At 43.3% G+C, this 21,483-nt stretch overlaps 1 protein-coding gene across 2 annotated transcripts in view; it reads left to right on the top strand.

The window, feature by feature from the left end:
* MTAP (methylthioadenosine phosphorylase) overlaps positions 1 to 21,483 on the top strand; it is a 47,267-nt gene that overhangs the window by 13,826 nt on the left and 11,958 nt on the right. For both annotated transcript variants that reach the window (XR_014174368.1, XM_081941361.1), the window contains exons 5-7: positions 3,613 to 3,715; positions 7,643 to 7,882; positions 19,019 to 19,141. Coding sequence is in view for 1 of the 2 variants with exons in the window: in XM_081941361.1 (XP_081797487.1) it covers positions 3,613 to 3,715; positions 7,643 to 7,882; positions 19,019 to 19,141 (466 nt within the window). In the remaining variant the exon portion in view is untranslated. The remainder of the gene's footprint in view (positions 1 to 3,612; positions 3,716 to 7,642; positions 7,883 to 19,018; positions 19,142 to 21,483) is intronic.

Below are 21,483 nucleotides of genomic sequence, written 5' to 3' on the forward strand. Positions count from 1 at the left end.
CCTCAATGGAGCTACCCTGGGAGAGTCTAGGCCAGTGATGGCTAACCTTTTTGTCATTGCATGCCGAAAGCATGTGCACACACCCATAATACAATGCACGCGGGCCCCACACACCGAACCCTCCCCCCACATGCATGTGCAACCCACCCGCACACAACCAGATCCCCACGTATGCGCATGTGACCCCTGCACATGTGCCCTGCACATATGCGGCAGAGACATGAAAACCAGCTGGCTGGCGGGAGGTGCATGCGCGGTGGAGCTGAGTTGGATGACAGCGTGTGTGCTCATAGAGAGTGCCATAGGTTTGCCATCACAGGTCTAGGCTGTGGCTGTCTTAAATCTCTTCCTCTTTTTTTCAATCCGAATCCAGACTGTGTTGTCTCTGGTCTCTGCCCCTCCTTGGAATGTGGTCTCTCCTTCCTGGGAACGCACTGTGCTTCACTTTAGTCCATTACTACACCTTCCCCTTCATAGTATCAGGCCTACAGTTATATTCCTTTTTAGGATCTTTGGCCTGGCACACACTCTATTATTTCATTATGCTGTTTCATTAGTGTAGTAATTGGGAGGGGAAATAGAAAGGAGTAGAATTGTGGAATGTGGTGTTGTCATTCTTTTCTAGAAGCCCAAGGTCATCTTTTGTCTCCGCACCTCTGCTTCTGACCGGAACTAGATGGGTGGAAATGCCAGCATGGCCGAAGAAAATTGGACCATGTGATGGATTTACGGGTGTGGGGATAAGATCATGAACTTTCAACTGGGTGGAATCCTAGGAAGCTTTTAGATTTTGGATTTTCCACAGATGTGCCAACATGTCTGTCTTGTTAAATTGGAACTTTAAGGATAGTTCTGCCTTAGACTCTGATTTAATTCTGCATGATATTTGGAACGCTGACACATAGAGCTTTCCATCACCATCTGTCATATTTTCTGCATCCTCTCTTCTGAAAGCCACTGAGTCAACTGGCATCTTATATCCCCAAAACAATCCTATCTCCTTATCCTACTAATATAGATAGTCCTCGACTTACGGCAACAGAGCCCAGAGTTTTTGTTGCTACACGAGGTCCACTTTATAGCCGTTTGCCACAGTTGTTAAGCAAATCGCTGCAGTTGTTTAGTGAATCTGTCCCATTCTCCCCCCCCCCCCAAAAAATTGATTTTAGATGTCAACTTGGCTGAGATTTCGGCTGGAAGAAATGAATTGAATAAATTTCCCAGTATTAAAATACAGGTAATCCTCAATTTACAACAGTTTATTTAGTGAACATTTGAAGTTACAAAGGCACTGAAAAAAGTGACATATTGTTTTTCACACTTACAACCATTGCAGCATCTCCATGTTCATGTGCTTAAAATTCAGATGTTTACCAATTGACTCACATTTATGACCATTGCAGTGTCCCGGGGGTCATGTGATCACCTTTTACGACCTTCTGACAAAGTCAACAGGAAGGACAGATTCACTTAACAACTGTTGTTACTAAATTAACAACTACAGTGATTCACTCAACATCTGTGGCAAGAAAGGCAGTAAAATGGGGCAAAACTCACTTAACAACGGTCTCACTTAGCAACAGAAATTTTGGGCTCAGTTGTGGTCGGAAGTCAAAGGCTACCTATAGCTGGCAGAACTGTTTATAATAGCTAGACTTCATAATATCCAATTTTAAAATCCTGTTTCTAAAAGTTTAACATTTGTGATAGTTTTCTTTTTTCAACTGCTCCTCCAAAGGCTACATTTTGAAGGGAAGTTGATGGGATTCTAGTTTAAAAGTACACATCCCATCACAAGAAATCCAAGCAGAGTTCTTGAGCCACACGCGAGCAACTGATTTAAACATAACTTTGGCTTCTTGAAAATCAAACCATGAGCTGAAATAATTGATTTCCAGGGTAAATGCTAGTTGCTGAAGAAGACTGTAATCCAAGAGTAGCTGTAATCGAATTCGTTTATTGTCACAGCAAGATTTATGCAGCTTTATTAATAAAATAGGCACTGCATCACATTAGTTTTTTGTTGCATGAAGTAGGGTGGTATCTTCATTCCCCCGTCCCACAGTCAATGCTGCAGCTGTACATTGTGCCCCCTCCCTGATGCCCACCGCATGTTAGAACTGCAATTCCCAGAATCCTAGTCATCACGGCCATTGCCAGAGAATTCTGGGAGTTTTAATCCCATTGGAGTGGTCTATCGTTCTATTGCAAGCCTGCATATTTCTCATGTGCCTCATAGTTGCTCAGAACTTTGCAGCAAAGCTATTGAAATGTGTTTCTTACTCATTTAGCAGAGTCATTTGTCAAGAGGCCATATCTTATTGGCAGGAGTGGCAGATGTTCCTGTTCATTCCCTACACATTGCATTATGAGCGGCCATCTGATCCCTTCCAGATGTTTGGATTTAGCAACTATTCCCATTCTTTGCCCTTGGTAGCGCTGACAGGGTTGGTTTGAGTTGAAATTCTGAAGTCTTGGCAGGAGTGCATTGAGGCTATTTTTAGCTACACTCTCCCTTCCCCCCCCCCCCGGGTCCATTTGCTATGTATGTTCACAAATGTATTCAGCTGAATTTTGCTGACCGAACAACATTCTTTGTGCATTTTAGGGCATGACACAGTCTTCATGTTTTTCTTGCTGGTTTTGTTTTACAAATTGAGAAGCATTTTGTTTCTTTCCATCTTTTTTTTTTTTGCTTCTGGTCTACTAATCATCCGTTAAGATGATGGTCTCTTTTCTGTTTAAGGCCTCTTTCTAATTGTGTGTCCGAATATGTTTCACTTTTTTCCCCTAGAAGAAACTATAATTCTGTTACTGTGGTTGTTCAATATAATTTAGGGAGGAAGAATACCTGCTATTACAATCTTCCCAACTGGAAGGATGTGGGTATGTTTTGTTTCCATAATGTCTGGTTTCAGTTGGAAAGTACTGTGTGCCCTGCTTCGCATTCATTTGCCTATGACAATATTATTTCTTCTAACCTTAAGGATACAGGTAGACCCTGACTTAGAACAGTTCGTTTAGTGATTGTTTGAAGCAACAAAAAGTGACTTATGACTGTTTTTCACACTTACGGCCATTGTAGCATCCCCATGGTCACATGATTAAAATTCAGATGCTTGGCAACTGGTTCCTATTTATGACAGTTGCAGTGTCCCATTTTGCAACCTTCTAAAAAGCCAAATCTAGTGGGGAAGCCACAAGATCCTAAACTCTTAACATTATTACCATGTTTCCCCGAAAATAAGACAGGGTCTTGTTTTCTTTTGACCCCTGAAATAAGCGCTTGGCCTTATTTTCGGGGAGGTCTTATTATTTTTGAGGTGCAGGAGGCTGCGAGCGTGGTTACCTCATGGCTGCTGTTGGGTTGCAATATTTTCAGGGAGGGCTTATTTTAGCGCATGAGCTCAAAAGCCCAATTGGGCTTTTTATGCAGGGGGGGGGTCTTATTTTCAGGGAAACAGGGTATGTGATTTATATCATCCTACATTAGCTATATTATATATTTGAGATGCAGCCCAAGACAATTCCTGTTCAATCAAGGCAAGCCAAAAGGATGGACATGCATGATTTACATTATCTTTACTGATTAGTGTTGTTTTTCCTTTGCAGGACAACAAAAAGGCATCTCACTTTCTATGACGGGTCTAATTCCTGCCTCCCAGGAGTGTGCCATGTTTCTATGGCAGAACCTTTCTGTGCCAAAACAAGAGAAGTTAGTAAATCTTATCTTATGGATGTTAGCCCAGGTCGTCCTCAACTTACCACCATTTGTTTAGTAACCGTTCAAACCATTCTAAGTTAAAACAGCACGAGTGACCTATGATTATTTTTCATACTTAGGACCGTTGCAACATCGCCATGGTCACGCCATCAACATTCAAATGCTTGTCAACTGAGTCATGTATATGACGGTTGCAGTGTCCCAAGGTCATGTGATCACCTTTTGCAGCCTTCTTGACAACCAAAGTCAATGGGGAAGCTGGATTCACTGTACGACAGTGTTACTAACTTAACAGCTACAGAGATTCATTTAGTGGCAAGGAAGGTTGTAAAATGAGGGAAATTACCTAAGCAGCTGTCTCACAATAAAAATGTTGGGCTCAATTGTGGTCGTAAGTTGAGGACTACCTGCATAGGATCCAATCTGTGATTGAGCAATGAATATTTTCCCACCATTTTCCTACCAGTCTGTTACTAATACCGTGTTTCCCCGAAAATACGCCAGGGGCTTATTTTCTTTTGCCCCACGAAATATGCCCTTGGGTTTATTATCAGGGAGGGCTTATTGTTTTGGGGCTGCCGGGCGGCTGCTCCCTTGTGAACTGGCTCCCGAAGTGCCGGGCACAGCCTCAGGGGCAAAGCAGCCATGAGATAACCATGCTCACGAGCTGCCGCCCGGCAAATCCCCTCTCCAGCCGGGAAGAGCGCCATTCACTGACCTAGGAGGTAATCCCTAGGGTGCCAATCCATGTGGCGCTCTGCCCGCTCCCCAGCTCCTGCGGCTTTGCACATTCGGGATACCACCTAGGTCAGTGCATGGAGCTCTGCCTGGCTGGAGAAGGGGGTTGCGCGAGCGCCTGTTCCGCTCGCAGCTTCACCAAGCCCTTGCCAGGCTCTCCCAGGCCACCGCCGCTGGCTGCTGCTGCCCGCCGCCCCGCTCCGCTCCGCGCAACTTCAAAACTCGGGGCCGAGTCTTTCAGCATCGGCCGCTCTAGGAGTGCTCTCTATGGTGGGCTGGCTGCCGGACAGGGAATCTTCCAGCAGCCGGCCCACCATAGAGAGCACTCCTAGAGCGGCCGATGCTGAAAGACTCGGCCCCGAGTTTTGAAGTTGCGCGGAGCGGGGCGGCGGCGGGCAGCAGCAGCCAGCGGCGGTGGCCTGGGAGAGCCTGGCAAGGGCTTGGTGAAGCTGCGAGCGGAACAGGCGCTCGCGCAACCCCCTTCTCCAGCCGGGCAGAGCTCCATGCACTGACCTAGGGGGTATCCCGAATGTGCCAAGCCGCAGGAGCTGGGGGATGGGCAGAGCGCCACATGGCTTGGCACCTTAGGGATTACCCCCTAGGTCAGTGAATGGCGCTCTTCCCGGCTGGAGAGGGGATTTGCCGGGCGGCTGCTCGTGGGCATGATTACCTCATGGCTGCTTCGCCCCTGAGGCTGTGCCCGGCTCTTCGGGAGCCAATTCACAAGGGAGCAGCCGCCCGGCAACTCTCCCCTTCGGCCAGGCAGAACGCCACTCCCCAACCTAGCGGTATCCCGAAGGCAGCAAGCAACGTGAGCGCTCCCCCCCCCCGGCTCCTGCGACTTGGTGCTTTCGGAATAACGCTAGGTCAGTGAGCGGTGCTCTGCCTGGCCGGAGGGGGGGTTTATTTTCGGGGGTGGGCTTATATTTTTGCCCACGCGAAAAATGTGGCATGGGTTTAGTTTCGGGACAGGTTGTATTTTCGGGGAAACACGGTATATGCAGTTAGATGGATATTAAATAACACATATAGCCCCCCCTTCTTTGCTGTACACAATCGTGCTAGATGAATTATCTTATTATTTTTCATATGATTGAAAATTGCACTAAAGCTGGTTCTCCCCTTAGTTATTTGTCATCAGAAATTATAGCAGTGAGATAGCTGGGCAGTCAGTAATCTCTAGGTCAGTGTTTCTCAACCTCGACACCTTTAAGATGTGTGGACTTCAGCTCCCAGAACTCCCTCGCTAACCTGCTCTCCAGGGAATTCTGGGAGTTGAACTTCACACATCTTAAAGGTGTCGAGGTTAAGAAACACTGACCTAGAGATTACTGACTGTCCAACTATCTCACTTATGGTTGAGAAATATTGCAGTAAGTAATGTAAGGTTCCCCAAGGTCTTTATGACTATAGTTCTCCCTGTCTCTTCCCCATTTGCCTACCTTGGTTGATTGATTTGGAAAATGTATATTGCCGCCTTCTCACTCATTGTGACAAAAGACGGCTTACAGGAAATAAAAACACAATATAAAAGAAAATAATAATAAGAAATAAAAATAATAAAGTAACCCTCACTCTGGCGTCAACACACACTCACTCATATCAACTATTTAATGGGCTTCATCCCGCTCTGGGTTCCCCAGGCCTCTTCAGGGCCTTCCAAAAGAATGTCAGAGTGGGGGCTAGTCTAATTTCCAGAGGGATCATGTTCCAGAGGGAGGGGGACAGCACGGAGAAGTTCTTCTGGGTCCCACCAGATGTACCTCCTTAGGGAATGGGACTCACAATATTCCTTGCCTCCCCACTCTAGGAGGTCGGGGGGGATGTGATCGGCAAGAGACAGTCCCTCAGATAACCTGGTCCCAAGCTATGAAGGGCTTTAAAGGTGACAACTAGCACCTTGAATTGCACCCAGAAGCAAATCAGCAAGCAGTGCAGCTCCCACAGGATAGGTGGCACATGTGCATACTGAGATCTCCACAAAACCATGTGGGCTGCTGCATTTTGCACCAGCTGGAGCTTCCGGATGCTTTTCAAGGGCAGCCCCATGAAGAGCGCAGTAGTCAAGATGGGAGGTGACTAAGTAGGGATTTGCCAACATTGTAGGTGCTGCCTTTTTTCTGCAAAATCCAGAAGTCTCTTGGAACGACATAGAAAATGCTTTGGGATAGAAGCCAAAGCATTGAATTTGCTATCCTGTACTAAAAGGAGTCTGTGGTCTTAAGCCTTGCAAGAATGAGTCTTAGGAAATGAAAGGCAGGTTAGCCATAGGACATTTTCCATACAGAAATCAGAGCTTCCAAAATAAGGCCTTAAGCACTGAGAGCAAGCTGATCCTCGGCCTTGAAGAAATAGCCTTGCAGAAAAATCAATGGCCATGATATAAGTCAAGAGAGAAGGAAGCAAATAGGGAGAGAACAGATATTTTAATCTTCCCTCTTTCAGAATCCAAATTTTGTCAGAATTGCAAGGTGGGGACAGGGTTGCCTTAACTGCTATAAAGCAAACAATGGATATATCCATCCATGTTTAGATTTTCAGCATGTGGCAATATGATTTACAAACATTTTTGAGCTAGGAAATGAAAATAACGTGAGAATTGCATTTCCTTGAAGAAATCTATGAAGTGATATATATATATATATTGATGATTTAGATCTGGGGTTATGTTACCTGAGCCTTCATGCCTACAAGGGGCCCTAACTGCCTTCCGTGTGTGCCCAGCATCCTTCCAAACAATTTGATCAACCTCAAATTCTCAGAGCAGCAGAAATAGAAGTATGGGGAATAATGCTCACATTTCAATTAAATATCAACTTCCCTTTTTTTTCTTAGCCTCAGCCACTGGATTATTCTATTTCCTAGCGTATCATTTCCAGGTCAGATGAGGCTGCTATTAGCTTGATCGAAAACCAAGTATGTTCCTAGGAGAAATAAAGCAATAACTTCTTTTTAAAGCATTAATCTATTAAGTTAATGTATTTTTGGTTGTTGTTCTCAAGCTGTACTTTGATACTTGAACTTCATCACAGGTCCAGGAAAAAATTGAGATAATAGAGATGACCTTGATATGCCTCATGAGATATTAGTTAATATTTGGAGGGGACTCAAATGACACACACGAACACACACCAGGGGAATAAAGTAGTGGTGGCTTTTTATCTCCCTTGATGATTTCAGGTTCTTCTGGATGTTGCCAAAAAGCTTGGAATCAAGTGCCACTCAAAGGGAACAGTAATTACAGTCGAGGGACCACGTTTTAGTTCTCGGGCTGAAAGCTTGATGTTTCGCAGCTGGGGAGCTGATGTTATCAATATGACGACAGTCCCGGAAGTCATTCTGGCAAAGGAGGCGGGAATCTGCTATGCGAGTATCGCCATGGCAACAGATTACGACTGCTGGAAAGAACATGAGGAAACGGTGAGTGAAAGTTGCTGTTTTCCTTGGGGATATGCGCTTAGCATAGACAAGAAAATTGGAACGATGCTACTTGCCAAATAGCTTGGCTGAGCTGTTCATTTTCTGTATATCTTTCTCCTAAGTTGGTGGAGACAGCGGTCATCCATGGGTTAACTCAGCCAGTAAGCAATAGAACTGAGTCTACCAAAGTGATGTCATCGCCTCTGAGGAGTGTCCTCCCGCTTTTTTAGACTCAGTTCAATCGGAACTGCCTGTGCTAATTGCTCTCTCCCCAACTTTTCTCTCAAGTATTTCTAATTAACTAAACTAAATTGATTTCATTGGCTTAATCTACAAAAGATTGACTTCTAAATTCCTAGGAAAGGACACATCATCATCCATAGCTCCTCTTGGAGCCTGGGTCTCAATTAGCCCCAGGGCTTCTTGGAAGGGACTGCCAGGGTTTATTTGGAGGATTTTAGTCTCCTGACCTCATCGAGGCTTTGCAAGGCTTTCCTGGATACAGTGCTGCCTAGCACTGGCTGTTGGAGGCCCCGCTGAGCGCTGCAGCCTCCGCTGGCTCTCCCTCGCCGCCAGACACCGCCAAACACCGCCGCCATCACCAGGAATGCACCGCTGCTGCCACTACGCACCAACGCTGCTGGCAAGCGCTCCCACCGCCACTAGATCACCGCTGCTGCCCCCAGCATCTTCACAGCTTCTCACCGCCCTCGCTCCTTCTGCAGCCTCGGCTGCCTCGTGGTGCCCGGCCCATAGGCTCTGTAACCTCAGTGGCCATTTTGTTTTGGCGCGAAGAAGCTCCGGTGGCCATTTTGAATCCCTTCTTCAGAACTTCACAATCGTGAGTACAGGCCATGGCCTCCTCTCCTGCCCAGGACCCACAAGTGCCACCAACCACCTTGGCTCCTGCTCCCACCACCGAGCCGCCCTCATCTGGGGCCCATAGGCGCAGGTCTGCTCCGGAGGCTTCCCCCACTGGACCCCCTTCCAAGACTCCCAGGCCTAATCGCAGGAACGCAGCCAATCCATCTTCTCAGGAAGATGGCAATGCCACTCAGGTTCCTCCTAGAAAGGCCAGAGGCAAGTCCAAAAACACAGAATCCCATCTGTTTCAGCCTCAGAGGCCTGTCCGACCTAGCCCTCCTCCTGACCTATCTTCTGATTCGGAGGATGATCTCTTCCCTGCAGCTTCCATTATCCAGCCTGAGGAAGCCAGGGGCGCAGGCCATCTGAGCTATAGTGGGGAGGAATCCGAAGGTGACAGGAGCATCACTCCAGATGGGGAGCCCTTGTACCAGGAGGACATCTACCACCCCATTCCGCCGCCACCGTTCTTACACACCTAGCACAGATGATATCTCTGAGGCCATTGAGCGGGGCATAGCAGCAGACCTTAAGTGCATGACTTCTAACCATTCTACTCCACGCAGGTCTGCTTCTTCTTCTAGCTCCAGGCACAGGAATGGTGATCTCTCGGCCTCTTCATCACACAAGTTACCAGGCACATCCAGCCAGCCATCTGTTTTCGGAGAGGAGGAATGCCCTGCATGGGATTCAGATCTTTTGAAAGACGAGGGCTTCCCCCCGACCCACCTACCTTTATCGGTCTCTTTAAGCCTGCTGTCCTTCGTTCTCTTTTCTTTAAGGCCAAAAAGATCGCTGGCATCCTTTTTCGCCCAGACTCTTCATAGACGTGGTCCAGAACCAATGGGCATTAACAGGTACAGGTCCTCTCCCCAATACCCAATATAGGCACGAAAGGGACGGACGCCCTAAGGTGCAGGTGCCTCAGGGTCTCCTGTATGCCTTCCCTCCCTTCCCCCTGATACAGAGGGTGATCCGGAAAATGATAGAGGAAGAGGCCGAACTCATTCTAATCGCCCCTCATTGGCCGCGCCGACCCTGGTACGCTGACCTGGTCAATCTCTCAGTAGGTCCAGCATGGTGTCTCCCAATGATACCGTTCCTTTTCCATTAGGGCTCCATTCACCATCCCGACCTGCCCTGGCTCTGCCTGACCGCATGTAGGCTGAGCGGGCGGTCTTGAGGGCAGCTAACCTCTCTGAGACTGTAATTCGGACTATTCAGGCTTCTCGCCACCCAGCCACTAACAGAATCCATGAATCAACATGGCAGACTTTTATTACTTGGTGCCTTTCTCGGGATACCAACCCCCTGGGCGCTGCAGTCCCCCAGGTTTTGGAATTTTTACACCAGGGGCTTGATAAGGGACTCTCGCCAAACACTCTGCAGTGACAGGTGTCAACTCCCTCTTCGGAACTCTCACTTCACCAGGATGAGCCTCTTTCCTTGCACCCTCATGTTTGCCGATTCATTAAGGGCGTGTCTAATCTCTGCCCGCCTGTCATACACCAGTTCCCCTCATGGGATCTTGCCAAAGTCCTTGACTTTCTCACGGAATCAGCCTTCGAACTCTCAGGTCTGCCTCTTTGCATCACCTTACACTGAAGAAAACCTTTCTGGTGGCCATCATGTCTGCACGGCGGGTCTAGGAATTGGCGGCTCTTTCCATCTGATCTGACCTGTGTGTATTTCACCCGGACCGTGTGGTCCTTCGCCTTGATCCCACCTTTGTCCCAAAGGTAAATTCGGCCTTTCATCGATCTCTAGACCTCACTCTTCCGAATTTCTGCCCTAATCCCTCCCACAGACTTGAACGCAAATGGCACAAGTTAGACGTGAGACGGGCTCTTAAGATCTATATCGCCAAGACGGCTGCCTTCTGGCGCACCGAAGCTCTCTTCATATCTTTCCATCCCACAAACAAGGGGATTAAGGCTTCTCCCTCTATGATTTGGGGGCTAGATCCGATCTGCCATTTCAAGAGTGTACCTGGCACATCACATCACTCCTCCATCCAACCTCACGGTGCATTCCACACGCAGTGCGGCCACGTCAGCGGTGTGGGCAAGACAGGCCTCGGGGGAGGAGATTTGTAAGGCGGCCACCTGGACTACTCCTACTCCCTTTATCCGCCATTATAAGGCGGGCTTCGGCGGATGCGGCATTTGGAAGGCGTGTCCTGCAACACGTTCTGTCCTCTTCAAGCTCCTAGCTCAGTCTCACTCACTCCCTGGGACAGGCCTAGCTTTGGTACGTCCCATGCATGACCGCTGTCTCCATCAACTTAGGAGAATGGGGCGTTGGTTCTTACCTGATATGCCCCTTCTCTGGGCAGGTGGAGACAGCGGTCATCCCCACCCTTCAGACTCTGACATAGTTCGCAGAGGGACATCCGGGAGGTAGGCTGGAGCATCAGGGGATTGAGAGCAATCGAATAGCGCACAGCAGTCTACTTATCTCCTTCGTCAAGAAAAGCGGGAGGACACTCCTCAGAGGCGATGACATCACTTTGGTAGACTCAGTTCTTTGGTTACTGGCTGAGTTAACCCATGCATGACCACTGTCTCCAGCTGCCCAGAGAAGGGGCGTATCAGGTAAGAACCAACACCCCATTTTTTATATGAGTCCCTCTCAAAAAATACAGATGGAAAAATTACAAATTCTGACAATCTCTGTGGGGTGCAGTTTTTCCCCCACATGTCAACCTTCAGCTTTCCAGATGTGAGAAGAAATTAGTGCATATGACATACTTGTAAATATGTACGCATGTCTTGTACATTGTGGTCGTGTATGTATGCTTGCTACAAACCACACAGCCGGAAAAGAGTAGTGTGCATGTGTGAATTTTTTGACACGGTAAAAGTATAAATAAAGATAGTAAGAAAAAAAAAGGGAACGAAAAGAGAAGAAAACATTTAATTATGTCTTCCACCCTTCTTTTTATAAGTCATTACCATCTTACGCTTGTCCCCATTCTGTTTGGCCTTTTTTTTTAAATTAAAAAGTTTTAGTAGAATTTACAGATATTTCTCCTTCCCTCCCTCCACCCCAACCCTGCCACCCCTCCAACCCTCCCTCCCCCCAACTTCCCAGAGCAAAATACAGGGTATAAACATTTAACAATCATACACTAACATAAGCTAACTAACTATAACATCTTACCTCCCTCTTGTACTTTAACTCTCCTTTTATTAAGCTAAATTTGGATAAACTATAACATTCCTTATTCATTTATAAGCTAATTGAAGTTCCTTAGTCCAATGTTTATTTGAATATAGTCAATCCATCTTCTCCATTCCAACTTGTGTTTCTCCTCTGAATAGTCTTTCCAATATGCTGAAATTTTAGCCGTCTCTGCTAAATTAACTACTTTTAACTTCCAATCTTGAATAGTAAACAATTCTTCCTTCTTCCAGCAATCTTGTTGCCATTATCATATTCAGAATCAAATTAGTCTCTATAATTGTAGTCTGTAATTATACCTAGCAAAAACAACTGAAGAGTGAACTTTATCCTCTTTTTGAAAATATTTTTAAAAATCCACCATACATAATAATACATAGCATCAACACAATCACATTTCCAACATTTAAATTATAAATTGGGATACACACAAACTAACTTTTTAAGATCTAAAGACCGTCTATAAAACATCTTATAAAAACTGTCAAGTTTTAATCTTGCATAAATTTTTCATTTCTTACCCAAATCTTTTCCCATATTCCCATCATTATTAGACAAAATTATCAATACCTTTCTATCATTCTTCCATATTTGCATCTTTTTTTCCTTTTTTAAAAAATCTTGGTATCATTTAAAGAAAAAATAAAAACAAGACTTTCATTTTACTACTATTATCCTTCACAGCAAAAACTATTGTAAATTCTCCCATTTATCCATCTCTATCTATATTTTCTGCCATAAGTCCCTTTTTGGGAGAGGGGCGGTCTAAAAATCTAAGAAATAAATAAATAAATAAATAATGGTCATAATTATACTTATGTAATCTCCCATTTAAAATTGTAATATAGAGTCCTAAGTGGATAACCTTTTTTACTATCTCACATCCTGTTTTTTTCTGATTCTTCTTTGGGATTTATCCTGGGGTTGGTGGATATCCAGCCTTTAGTACATTACTGTAAAAATCTTTTGCCTTCCAAACTGAATTAAGACGATATCTTTCTTCTAAATAATTCACCACCAATCCGGCTGGGGCCTCCCATCTATACTGTATCTGGCGATTTCTAAGTTCATCAACTAGGAATGCATAATCCTTTCTGGATCTTAATATTTTAAAAGGAATTTCCTTTAGTACTGCCACCTCCTGTCCTGCCACCCGTAGTTTGCTTTAGTAAGTCGCTTGTAATATTCCATTCCTTGTTTTCCTGGTAACAAAGTAGATTACAATATCTCTTGGTAGTTGTCTCTGTCTGGCAATCCTTGAATTAACACGATAATTTTTTTCAATCTGCCAATCATATTCTGCTTTTGGTTCACCAATTAACTGAGCGAAAGCTTCTGCAAAGATTTCTTTCAAATTTTCTTGGTTATCTTCTTTCAGGCCTCTTATTCTCAAAGCAAATTCTATCGCTCTGTATTGTATCATTGTAACTTCTGCCTCTGATTTTTCAATCTTGATTTGAATCTCATCAATTTTATTCTCCAAATTCACATTAGACTGAGTAATTTCTTCCACCCTGTCGTCCAATGCTGTTACAAAAGCAAACAAACCCTTAAACGCATCCACTATATCCTCTCTTATTTGTTGATTACGGGTTTGAATTAAGTCCTTAATTTCAGACATTTCATCAGACATATCTTTAAGGGCAGATGTAATTTTTTCTTGCAGAAACAAGGGTTGTGCCTTTAAAGCGCCTTGGAGAGCTTCAAATGTCACTGTTTGTGTATCCGCTAAAGATAATAAAGACTGCAATTTAGGTGGCTGGACCGGGTGACTTCCAGCACTCTTAGAGGCACTTATTTTGATTTGTTTTGAAGGCATTTCCAAATATTCAAATCACACTTTCCAACAACCAAATTATTGAGTCCAAAAAATCCACTTAATCCCCAAACTTGTTAAATCTTATAGCTCATTAGTAAACCAAAACTGTTTTCTTTAATCTTGAGCTCTTAAGTCTTTTAACAACGTTAACAAACACTTAACAAATACTTTCCTTTTAAGTTTCGCTTTGATCACACCCTTTGACTTGCAGACACCATCTTTATTACCCTTTGTTCTCCTCAATCTTCACAGAAGGAAGTGATACTGCATCGGAGTTAAAGTTTATTCTTGCAATTATAATCGCTCCTGTCTTTACTCTGCCTGCTTATTCAATTGTAGATTAAAACATTGATTGCAGGGGTAGTCGTGGCGTTTTGTTTCTGCTGCAGCAGAAGCGTCCCGAGATGCGGAGCCTTGTCAGGCTGCTGGGGGGCTCTCATCCTTCGAGCCCCAGAATTGCTCCTGGGGGTTTATGGGGAGCTCTACCCTTGCCCGACTGCTCTTCTCCCCCTCTTTTCCCGAGGGGAGAGTTTTCAAGCCGCTTGACAGCTGATTTACACTGTTCTAGCAGCTTAAACACGATCACGAGGCTGGCGTTCCCTACGGTGCCACCGGAAGTCACTGTTTGGCCCTTTTTAATTCCCAAACTACCAGTTCAGTTTTTTCCTCCTTCAACAAAAAGACAATGAAGGTTATGCTGTTTTTTCCCTGATTGGTCAGATTCACCATAGATTTGCCATTTCTGTATGTTCAGTTAATTTTATAATTCAGTCTGTGTATGCAATAAGCTTGCTGCTTTGACTGGAGGCCTTCTCAATAGCTGCTCCCTTGATGTGAAACAACTTGTCATCTGAAGCCTGTATGGCTCCATCCTCATGTTCTTTTACAAGTAGATGAAAACATGGTTGTTCCAGAAGGCCTTTGTAATTATTCTTATTTACTGTTTGACTTCTTACACCATATTTTTTGTGTTCTGCTTTTAGTAATGTGCTATTTATTTAACACATTGTGTGTGTGTTGTATTGTGTATAGTTCATACATTCTGGATGCTGCCTAGAATCCAGTTGGTTTCAGGCCATCAGATAAATTTCATAAATAATATACAGGTTGCTTTCGTACATTTAAATAAACAAGCACATTAGAAAAACATAGTCAAAATGGGGGGGGGGGGGAGAGAATTGCACCATTGCACTAAGGTTAATTGCACCAAGGAAGGAAGGAACAAGTCTGGAGGGAAATGAGATGAGAGAATAACAGAAAAGGCAAGAGTATGAGGTCTTTATTAAATAAGGGATTATTAAATAGCATACAAATCCGCCAGGGGAACAGCACCTTCAACAGCTTCTGTTTTTATCCAAAGCTTTACTCCAGCAAGTGTAAGACTAGCTCACTTGCCAATCCACTCTAATTAGTGGATGGGGAAAACCTTAGCTTTCTTTTATTTATGGTAAATTCAGCAAAATAGGTAGTCCTCACCCAAAATCTCTGTTGCTAAGCAAGATGGTTGTAAAGTGAATTTGGCCCCATTTTACGACCTTTCTTGCCACACTTGTTAAGTGAATCACTGCAGTTTTCATATACAGTCTATTTTCCCTTTCCATGTAGACATTTTCATGCATACTTTCTCCTAATACAGGTAGCCCTCCATGGGCAAGTGAAACCAAAAACTGTTGCTAAGTGAGACAGTTGTTAAGTGAGTTTTGCTCCCTTTTATGACCTTTCTTGCCATAGTTGTTAAATCGCTGCAGTTGTTAAGTTAGTATTAACTGTAAAGGGAATCTGGCTTCCCCGTTGACTTTGCTTGTCAGGAGGTCACAAAAGGTGATCACATGACCCCGGGACACAGCAAAGGTCATAAATTTGAGTCAGTTGTTGCCAAATCTCTGGATTTCCAAATCACTAAATGAACTATTGCAACTCAAGGGCTACTTCTGTGCCTTCACTCAATAACCTAGGAGATACGTTGGGATAAGAGATAATAAATAACCTGGATATTACTCAGTGAGCTTCTATGGTTGGGTGTGGACGCATGCACGCTCCCTTTTCGGCACTCGCTGGCAAAAAGATTCGCCATCACTGGCCTATAGCAAGTCTCCAACCTTTCCAGCTCAGTGGTCTGGTGAAGACACCGGAGGAGGAGAGGGGGTGGAGTGTGCACTCTGCCTTCACAAATGCAACTTTGCACACTTGCATGCTCACCCACTACTTCCGCAGCCCAGTTCCAAATGGACCGCAGCCCAGCATTGGGCTGTGGACCAAGGGTTGGGGACCCCTGGTCTATAGAATGTTAGATGTTTTACATACAGTGGTGATGGATGTTGGGAATTGTAGTTCAGCATTATTTGGAATACCTTAGGTGTGCTAGTTAGGTGCAGTTGCAGCCAAGTAAGGTTTGCCCACACCACATACAGGAAGTTACTTGATATTAACAGAATCCTTCTGTTCACAAAAGTACAAATAATCCAGAAAGAAAAATACTTGTGAGTGGGAGGATGATTTTTTTTAAAAAAACAACAACAACAAATATCCAAGGAAAAATTGGCTGCAGAATACACACCTTCTGTTAGGGGAACAGAAATGAAAAATCAATGGAAATGGAACTACAAACTGACTAGGAGTATTCCGAACTTTAAAACTTTGTGTCACTCTCAGCTCTCTCAAACAGTTGTGGATAATTTTAGGCAATCAGTCTTTTTCACAGCTGAAATTAAATTTGGAGGAGAGTATGAAAGTGCTGAACTGCAACTTGGAAAGCAGTTTAATTTTATCTCCTCAGTACTCAGTGCCAGGAAATTTGAGTGGTCTACATACACTGTTTTGGTCATGTCCAGAGTTAATACCGTAATATGATGATCACTGCCTGTATTTTCTACACTTTGTTTTCCTGTGATCATCTTGTGGGTGCATGTATCTGCAGATCACTGGTGAAGTCTAATTTTTTTTTTTAAAAAAAAAAAATCTTCTCATGTAAATCTGTCAGCCTTTAAGAGTCCACATGGGTGAGGATGGAGTCCTTACCATACTAATATTTTTGCTAACACAAGCTAACTATTTATTTTGAAATAATTTCACTGGTAAAGTGACATGGGCAAGTTATTGTCAACCTCATACTTGTAATATAATGATAACATGGACTTTTTTGTAGGGTTCTTTGTAGAATATAGTAAAGAGCTTAAATGTGCTAAAATTGTAACTGGGTTCCATGTTGAGTTCCATTTAAGAAATCTATAATTGAAAAATCGTAAATTACAGCCCTCTCTAAAGGGTTTACAGAGTCAGCATATTGCCCCCAACAATCTGGATCCTCAATTTACCAACCTCGGAAGGATAGAAAACTGAGGCAACCTTGAGCTGGTCTGGATCAAACTCCTGGCAGTGAGCAGTGAGTTAGCCTGCAATATTGCATTCTAACCACTGCATCACTAGAGCTTTATGGAGTATGTGGCGTTCCTTTCTATTTTATCCCCATTTCAATGGCCCTTTGAGGTAGGCTGGGCTCAGAGAGAGTGACTGGCACAAAGTCTCCTAGAAAACTTTTGTACTTGGGGGTACATTTGAATTTGAATTTGCCTGGTCCATGGCCATGCTAACCACTATATGCTGCTTGTCTGAGTTTGTTGCAGAAATCAACTCCAGAAAGCACACACAGGTAACTGATGCAGCAGGATTCATTAATTCCTCTTTATATGTAATATAACACACGAGACATATATACAATATCGAGTGGTTCTTTCAGCGTGGTAGAGAGGAAAGTTGGTTTCAGCGTGGTAGAGAGGAAAGATTGGTTTCAGTTCCAGCAGCAGCCTAGTTTTTAGCTTTAGCACAGACTCAGATCTATAGTACTAAGCCATACCCAAGCTCCCATTGGCTGATTGTTGCTATGGCCTATTCCAGTTCATGAATATATCTACTCTTGACAGTGCTGACTACTATTTATTAGTTACTGGTATACGTGTTTGTGCACAGAACTACATTTTGCCTAACCTTAATCCTATTTAGGTTTTGTTTTTTTACTGTGGCTATTGACTTTTTAAAATAAAATTCTCTTAAATGTGCTTAATATATTAGGCAGGGGTTTTTTTTCCTTTAGAAGGAACTTGCTGAGGATGTTCATAATAAAGTTACTTGTCATTGTGATAAAGAACATTCGCCTGCATCTATCTGAAAACTTTTCTGAATTGCTTTGGTTGAAATTATACTAGAGCATACCTAATGTTTGGCATTATTGTCCTGCATCTCTACACTCTATATTTTGTTTATTGGGATTTATTCTAATGTAAATGGGAATAAGATCAAATCATGAGTGTTCCTGTTGGTGCAAATCAAACACACACACAGGGGTGGGTTCCTGCCGGCATTACTACCGGTTCAGCACACAAAAAAATTTGTTCTGTGCACATGCGTATTTGCACCTTAAAAGGTCTGCGCATGCGCACATTAGAAAAGGAAAAAATATATAACATTTTTCCAATGAAGATTGTTCTGCGCATGTGCAGAACAGAAAATCATGATGGCGTCGCCGAGCATAGAACTGGCTCGAGCAAGTGTCCGGCTGAGTTACTATCTACTCGACCTCTGCTTGCATGCGCGCACACACACAGAGGGATTGATTGATTGATTGATTGATTAGTTGGCTAGTTTAATTTCAATTTCTATGGTAATCCACTCATAAAGGATATGTATGTATGTATGTATGTATGTATGTATGTATTGTTAGGGTGTAACCAACAAGTTGGGTAGACAATATATTGCACCAAGCATGTTATGTATCTTTAAGAGAGGAGCTCTGCTAATTAGTAGATTACAGCATTTAAATTGCAGCTGATGTTGTTGCTCTCTCTCTCTCTCTCTCTTGATTGATGTATGATAACTGCTGTCTAACTGTTACTACTGTTGCTACTACTTACTGTGTGTAAGTTATTTGCTACTTGTATCCAAGTTATCTTGGTAGTATTGGACTGTTTTTTCTGTGTATGACTTTTTGGCTGTGTTTATGGATTTTGCTATATTCTTCAAAAAGTAAAGTTTATTTTGTTACTTTACTATCCATTATTCAGTGTGGTTGCTTTATCTATCGCACGCTGCGTATACTTTACAGGGTTGCTCTGTTATAACCTCGACCTGGGGTTCATTGCTAGTGCTTAATCGCACCAGTACCTAACATGTATGTATGTATGTATGTAATGAATGAATGAATGAATGAATGAATGAATGAATGAATGAATGAATGAATGAATGAAGAAAGCCTAATGATTGTCTTGTTCTTGTAGGTCTCAGTGGACAGAGTTCTAAAGACACTGAAGGAGAACGCAAATAAAGCAACTAGTTTGCTACTCACTGCCATACCTCAGATTGGATCCATGGAATGGTCAGAAACCCATCAGAACTTGAAAGTAATGTGATGTTTCTATTTAATTTATTATTTAAATATATGTGTTTCTTATTTTTAAAAAAGTTTCCAGGATACTCTTAATGAGGGAAGCCCCAGTCCCACTCACCCCCCCAGTGGAAGTAGAATTTATATTGAAAAGCTCTAATGCCATAAAAACTAACTACGGTTGGTACAATACAGGCAGTCCTCAACTTATAACCACAATGGAGCCCAACGTTCTTGTTGCTAAGTGAGGTAGCTGTTAAGTGCACTTTTCCCCATTTTATGACCTTTCTTGCCACAGTTGCTAAGTGAATCATTGCAGTTGTTAGTAACACAGTTAATCTGGCTTGTCCATTGACTTCGCTTGTCAGAAGGCCACAAAAGGTGATCACATGACCCCAAGACAATGCAACCATCATAAATATGAACCAGTTGCCAAGTATCACATGACATTTTTATCACATGACTATGGGGATGTTGCAATGGTCATGAGTGTGGAAAAATGGTCATAGATCACATGTTTCAATACCATAAATTTCAGACAGTCACTAAATGAATGGTTGTAAGCCATAAATTACCTACAATATTAAAACATTGCAGCAGTAACATAGGTAAGATTGATAAAATCTAGAAAATCTAACATTTAGAACATGCTATAGAGTTCTAGTTACACAGTTAAAATCCAGAACAGCCCAATTAAATCTTTAAGAGCAAAACGTCATTCAAATTATTAATTTGGAGGCAGGTATATACAGTTTTTTTTTTTAATGAACTTGAACCTTTACATTAAATAGAGCTCATCAGCTCACCCATCAACGGTGCACTTCCTTGCATTATCAATAAGAAGCTGCCCTAACATATTCAGATGACCTAGACGTCAACTTTAAAAAAAATAAGTTGTGTGATCCAGACATCCACTCCCACCTATTCTTGGACTTGTGGTTTTTGCAATTGCCAAACAGTTTGAAATATATTGATGTTCTAACTCCCTAGAAAACGTTTTAAAAATCCTGGACATTTTGCAGTAGATACAAGTTATAATCCATGCTTACATGCATGCACCTCCATGTGTCCACATCATAATTAAGAACTTTTGTTTAAACACTGAAACAGACAGCTGAAGAATTTCAGAGCCACAGTAGTAAGAGTCTGGGTAAGTAAATACTGATTCCTGAAGCATACAACTAGGCACCAGATCTGTACTGTAGGCCCAAGAAGGACATTCCATGAATTAGTTCAGGGGTCTCAAAACTTAGCAACTTGTAGACTTTAACTCTCAGAATTCCTTAGCTAGCTATGCTGGCTGGCCAGTTCTAGGAGTTGAAGTCCACAAGTCTTAAAGTTGCCAAGTTTGAAAGTCCCTGAAATAGACGGTCTTTAGAACAGAGCTTCCCAACTCTTCTGGCTTTGCGGACCAGTGGGGGGGAGTAGAGGGGATGGTTCCACATAAGAAACAGGCACATGCACCTGCTGCTCGCATAAGTTGGGATGCATGCGTACATTCGCCCACCACTTCCACGGCCTGGTTCTGAACGACTCACAGTCCAGTAGTGGGCTACAGCCCAGGGTTTGGGGACCCATCTTCTAGAAGGTGATAGCTACAAAAGTTTGATATCTCTTATGATGGTACTTGCAACACTGAAGGAATCACCTGGAGAATTTGTATCATGACAAAGGCTATAAAAACTGGAATCAATCCATATCTTATAGATGGCGAATCTACAGTAAAATTGGTGAGGTGACTTCCAAAACATCTAAGCCCTTCTTTGGGCCGTTATTCTTCAACCTGGCTTTATTTGCAGCAAATGTCCAAACAATCAACTATATTTAAATACAAGAGTAAAGTTGTGTAAATCTTAAACTGTACATTCTTTAGCCCAAAAACAAGGAAACTATGTCTCTTACATGTTAAAAGGTAAAGGTTCCCCTTGCACATATGTGCTAGTCGTTCCCGATACTCATCTCCGTTTCAAAGCTGAAGAGCCAGTGCTGTCCGAAGATATCTCCATGGTCATGTGGCTGGCATGACTGAACACCGAAGGCGCACGGAGCGCTGTTATCTTGCCACCAAAGGTGGTCCCTATTTTTCTACTTGCATTTTTACATGTTTTCAAACTGCTGGGTTGGCAGAAGCTGGGACAAGTAATGGGAGCTTACTCCGTTATATGGCACTAGGGATTTGAACCGCCAAACTGCCAACCTGTCTTAGCCACTGAGCCACTGCGTTCCTGGCTTACATGTTGTTAATGTTTTAATCCCAGGTTGTTAACCAGTGGTAAGACATGCCAAGATGTTCTTCAGCAACACTTGGTAAATCTCAAGTTTCCTTTCTGTATTCTAGAAAAAAGAGAGAGTGGCAAG

This window comes from Natrix helvetica (assembly GCF_964273705.1).
Source record: "Natrix helvetica genome assembly, chromosome: 2".
NCBI classification, from domain to species: Eukaryota; Metazoa; Chordata; class Lepidosauria; order Squamata; family Natricidae; genus Natrix; species Natrix helvetica.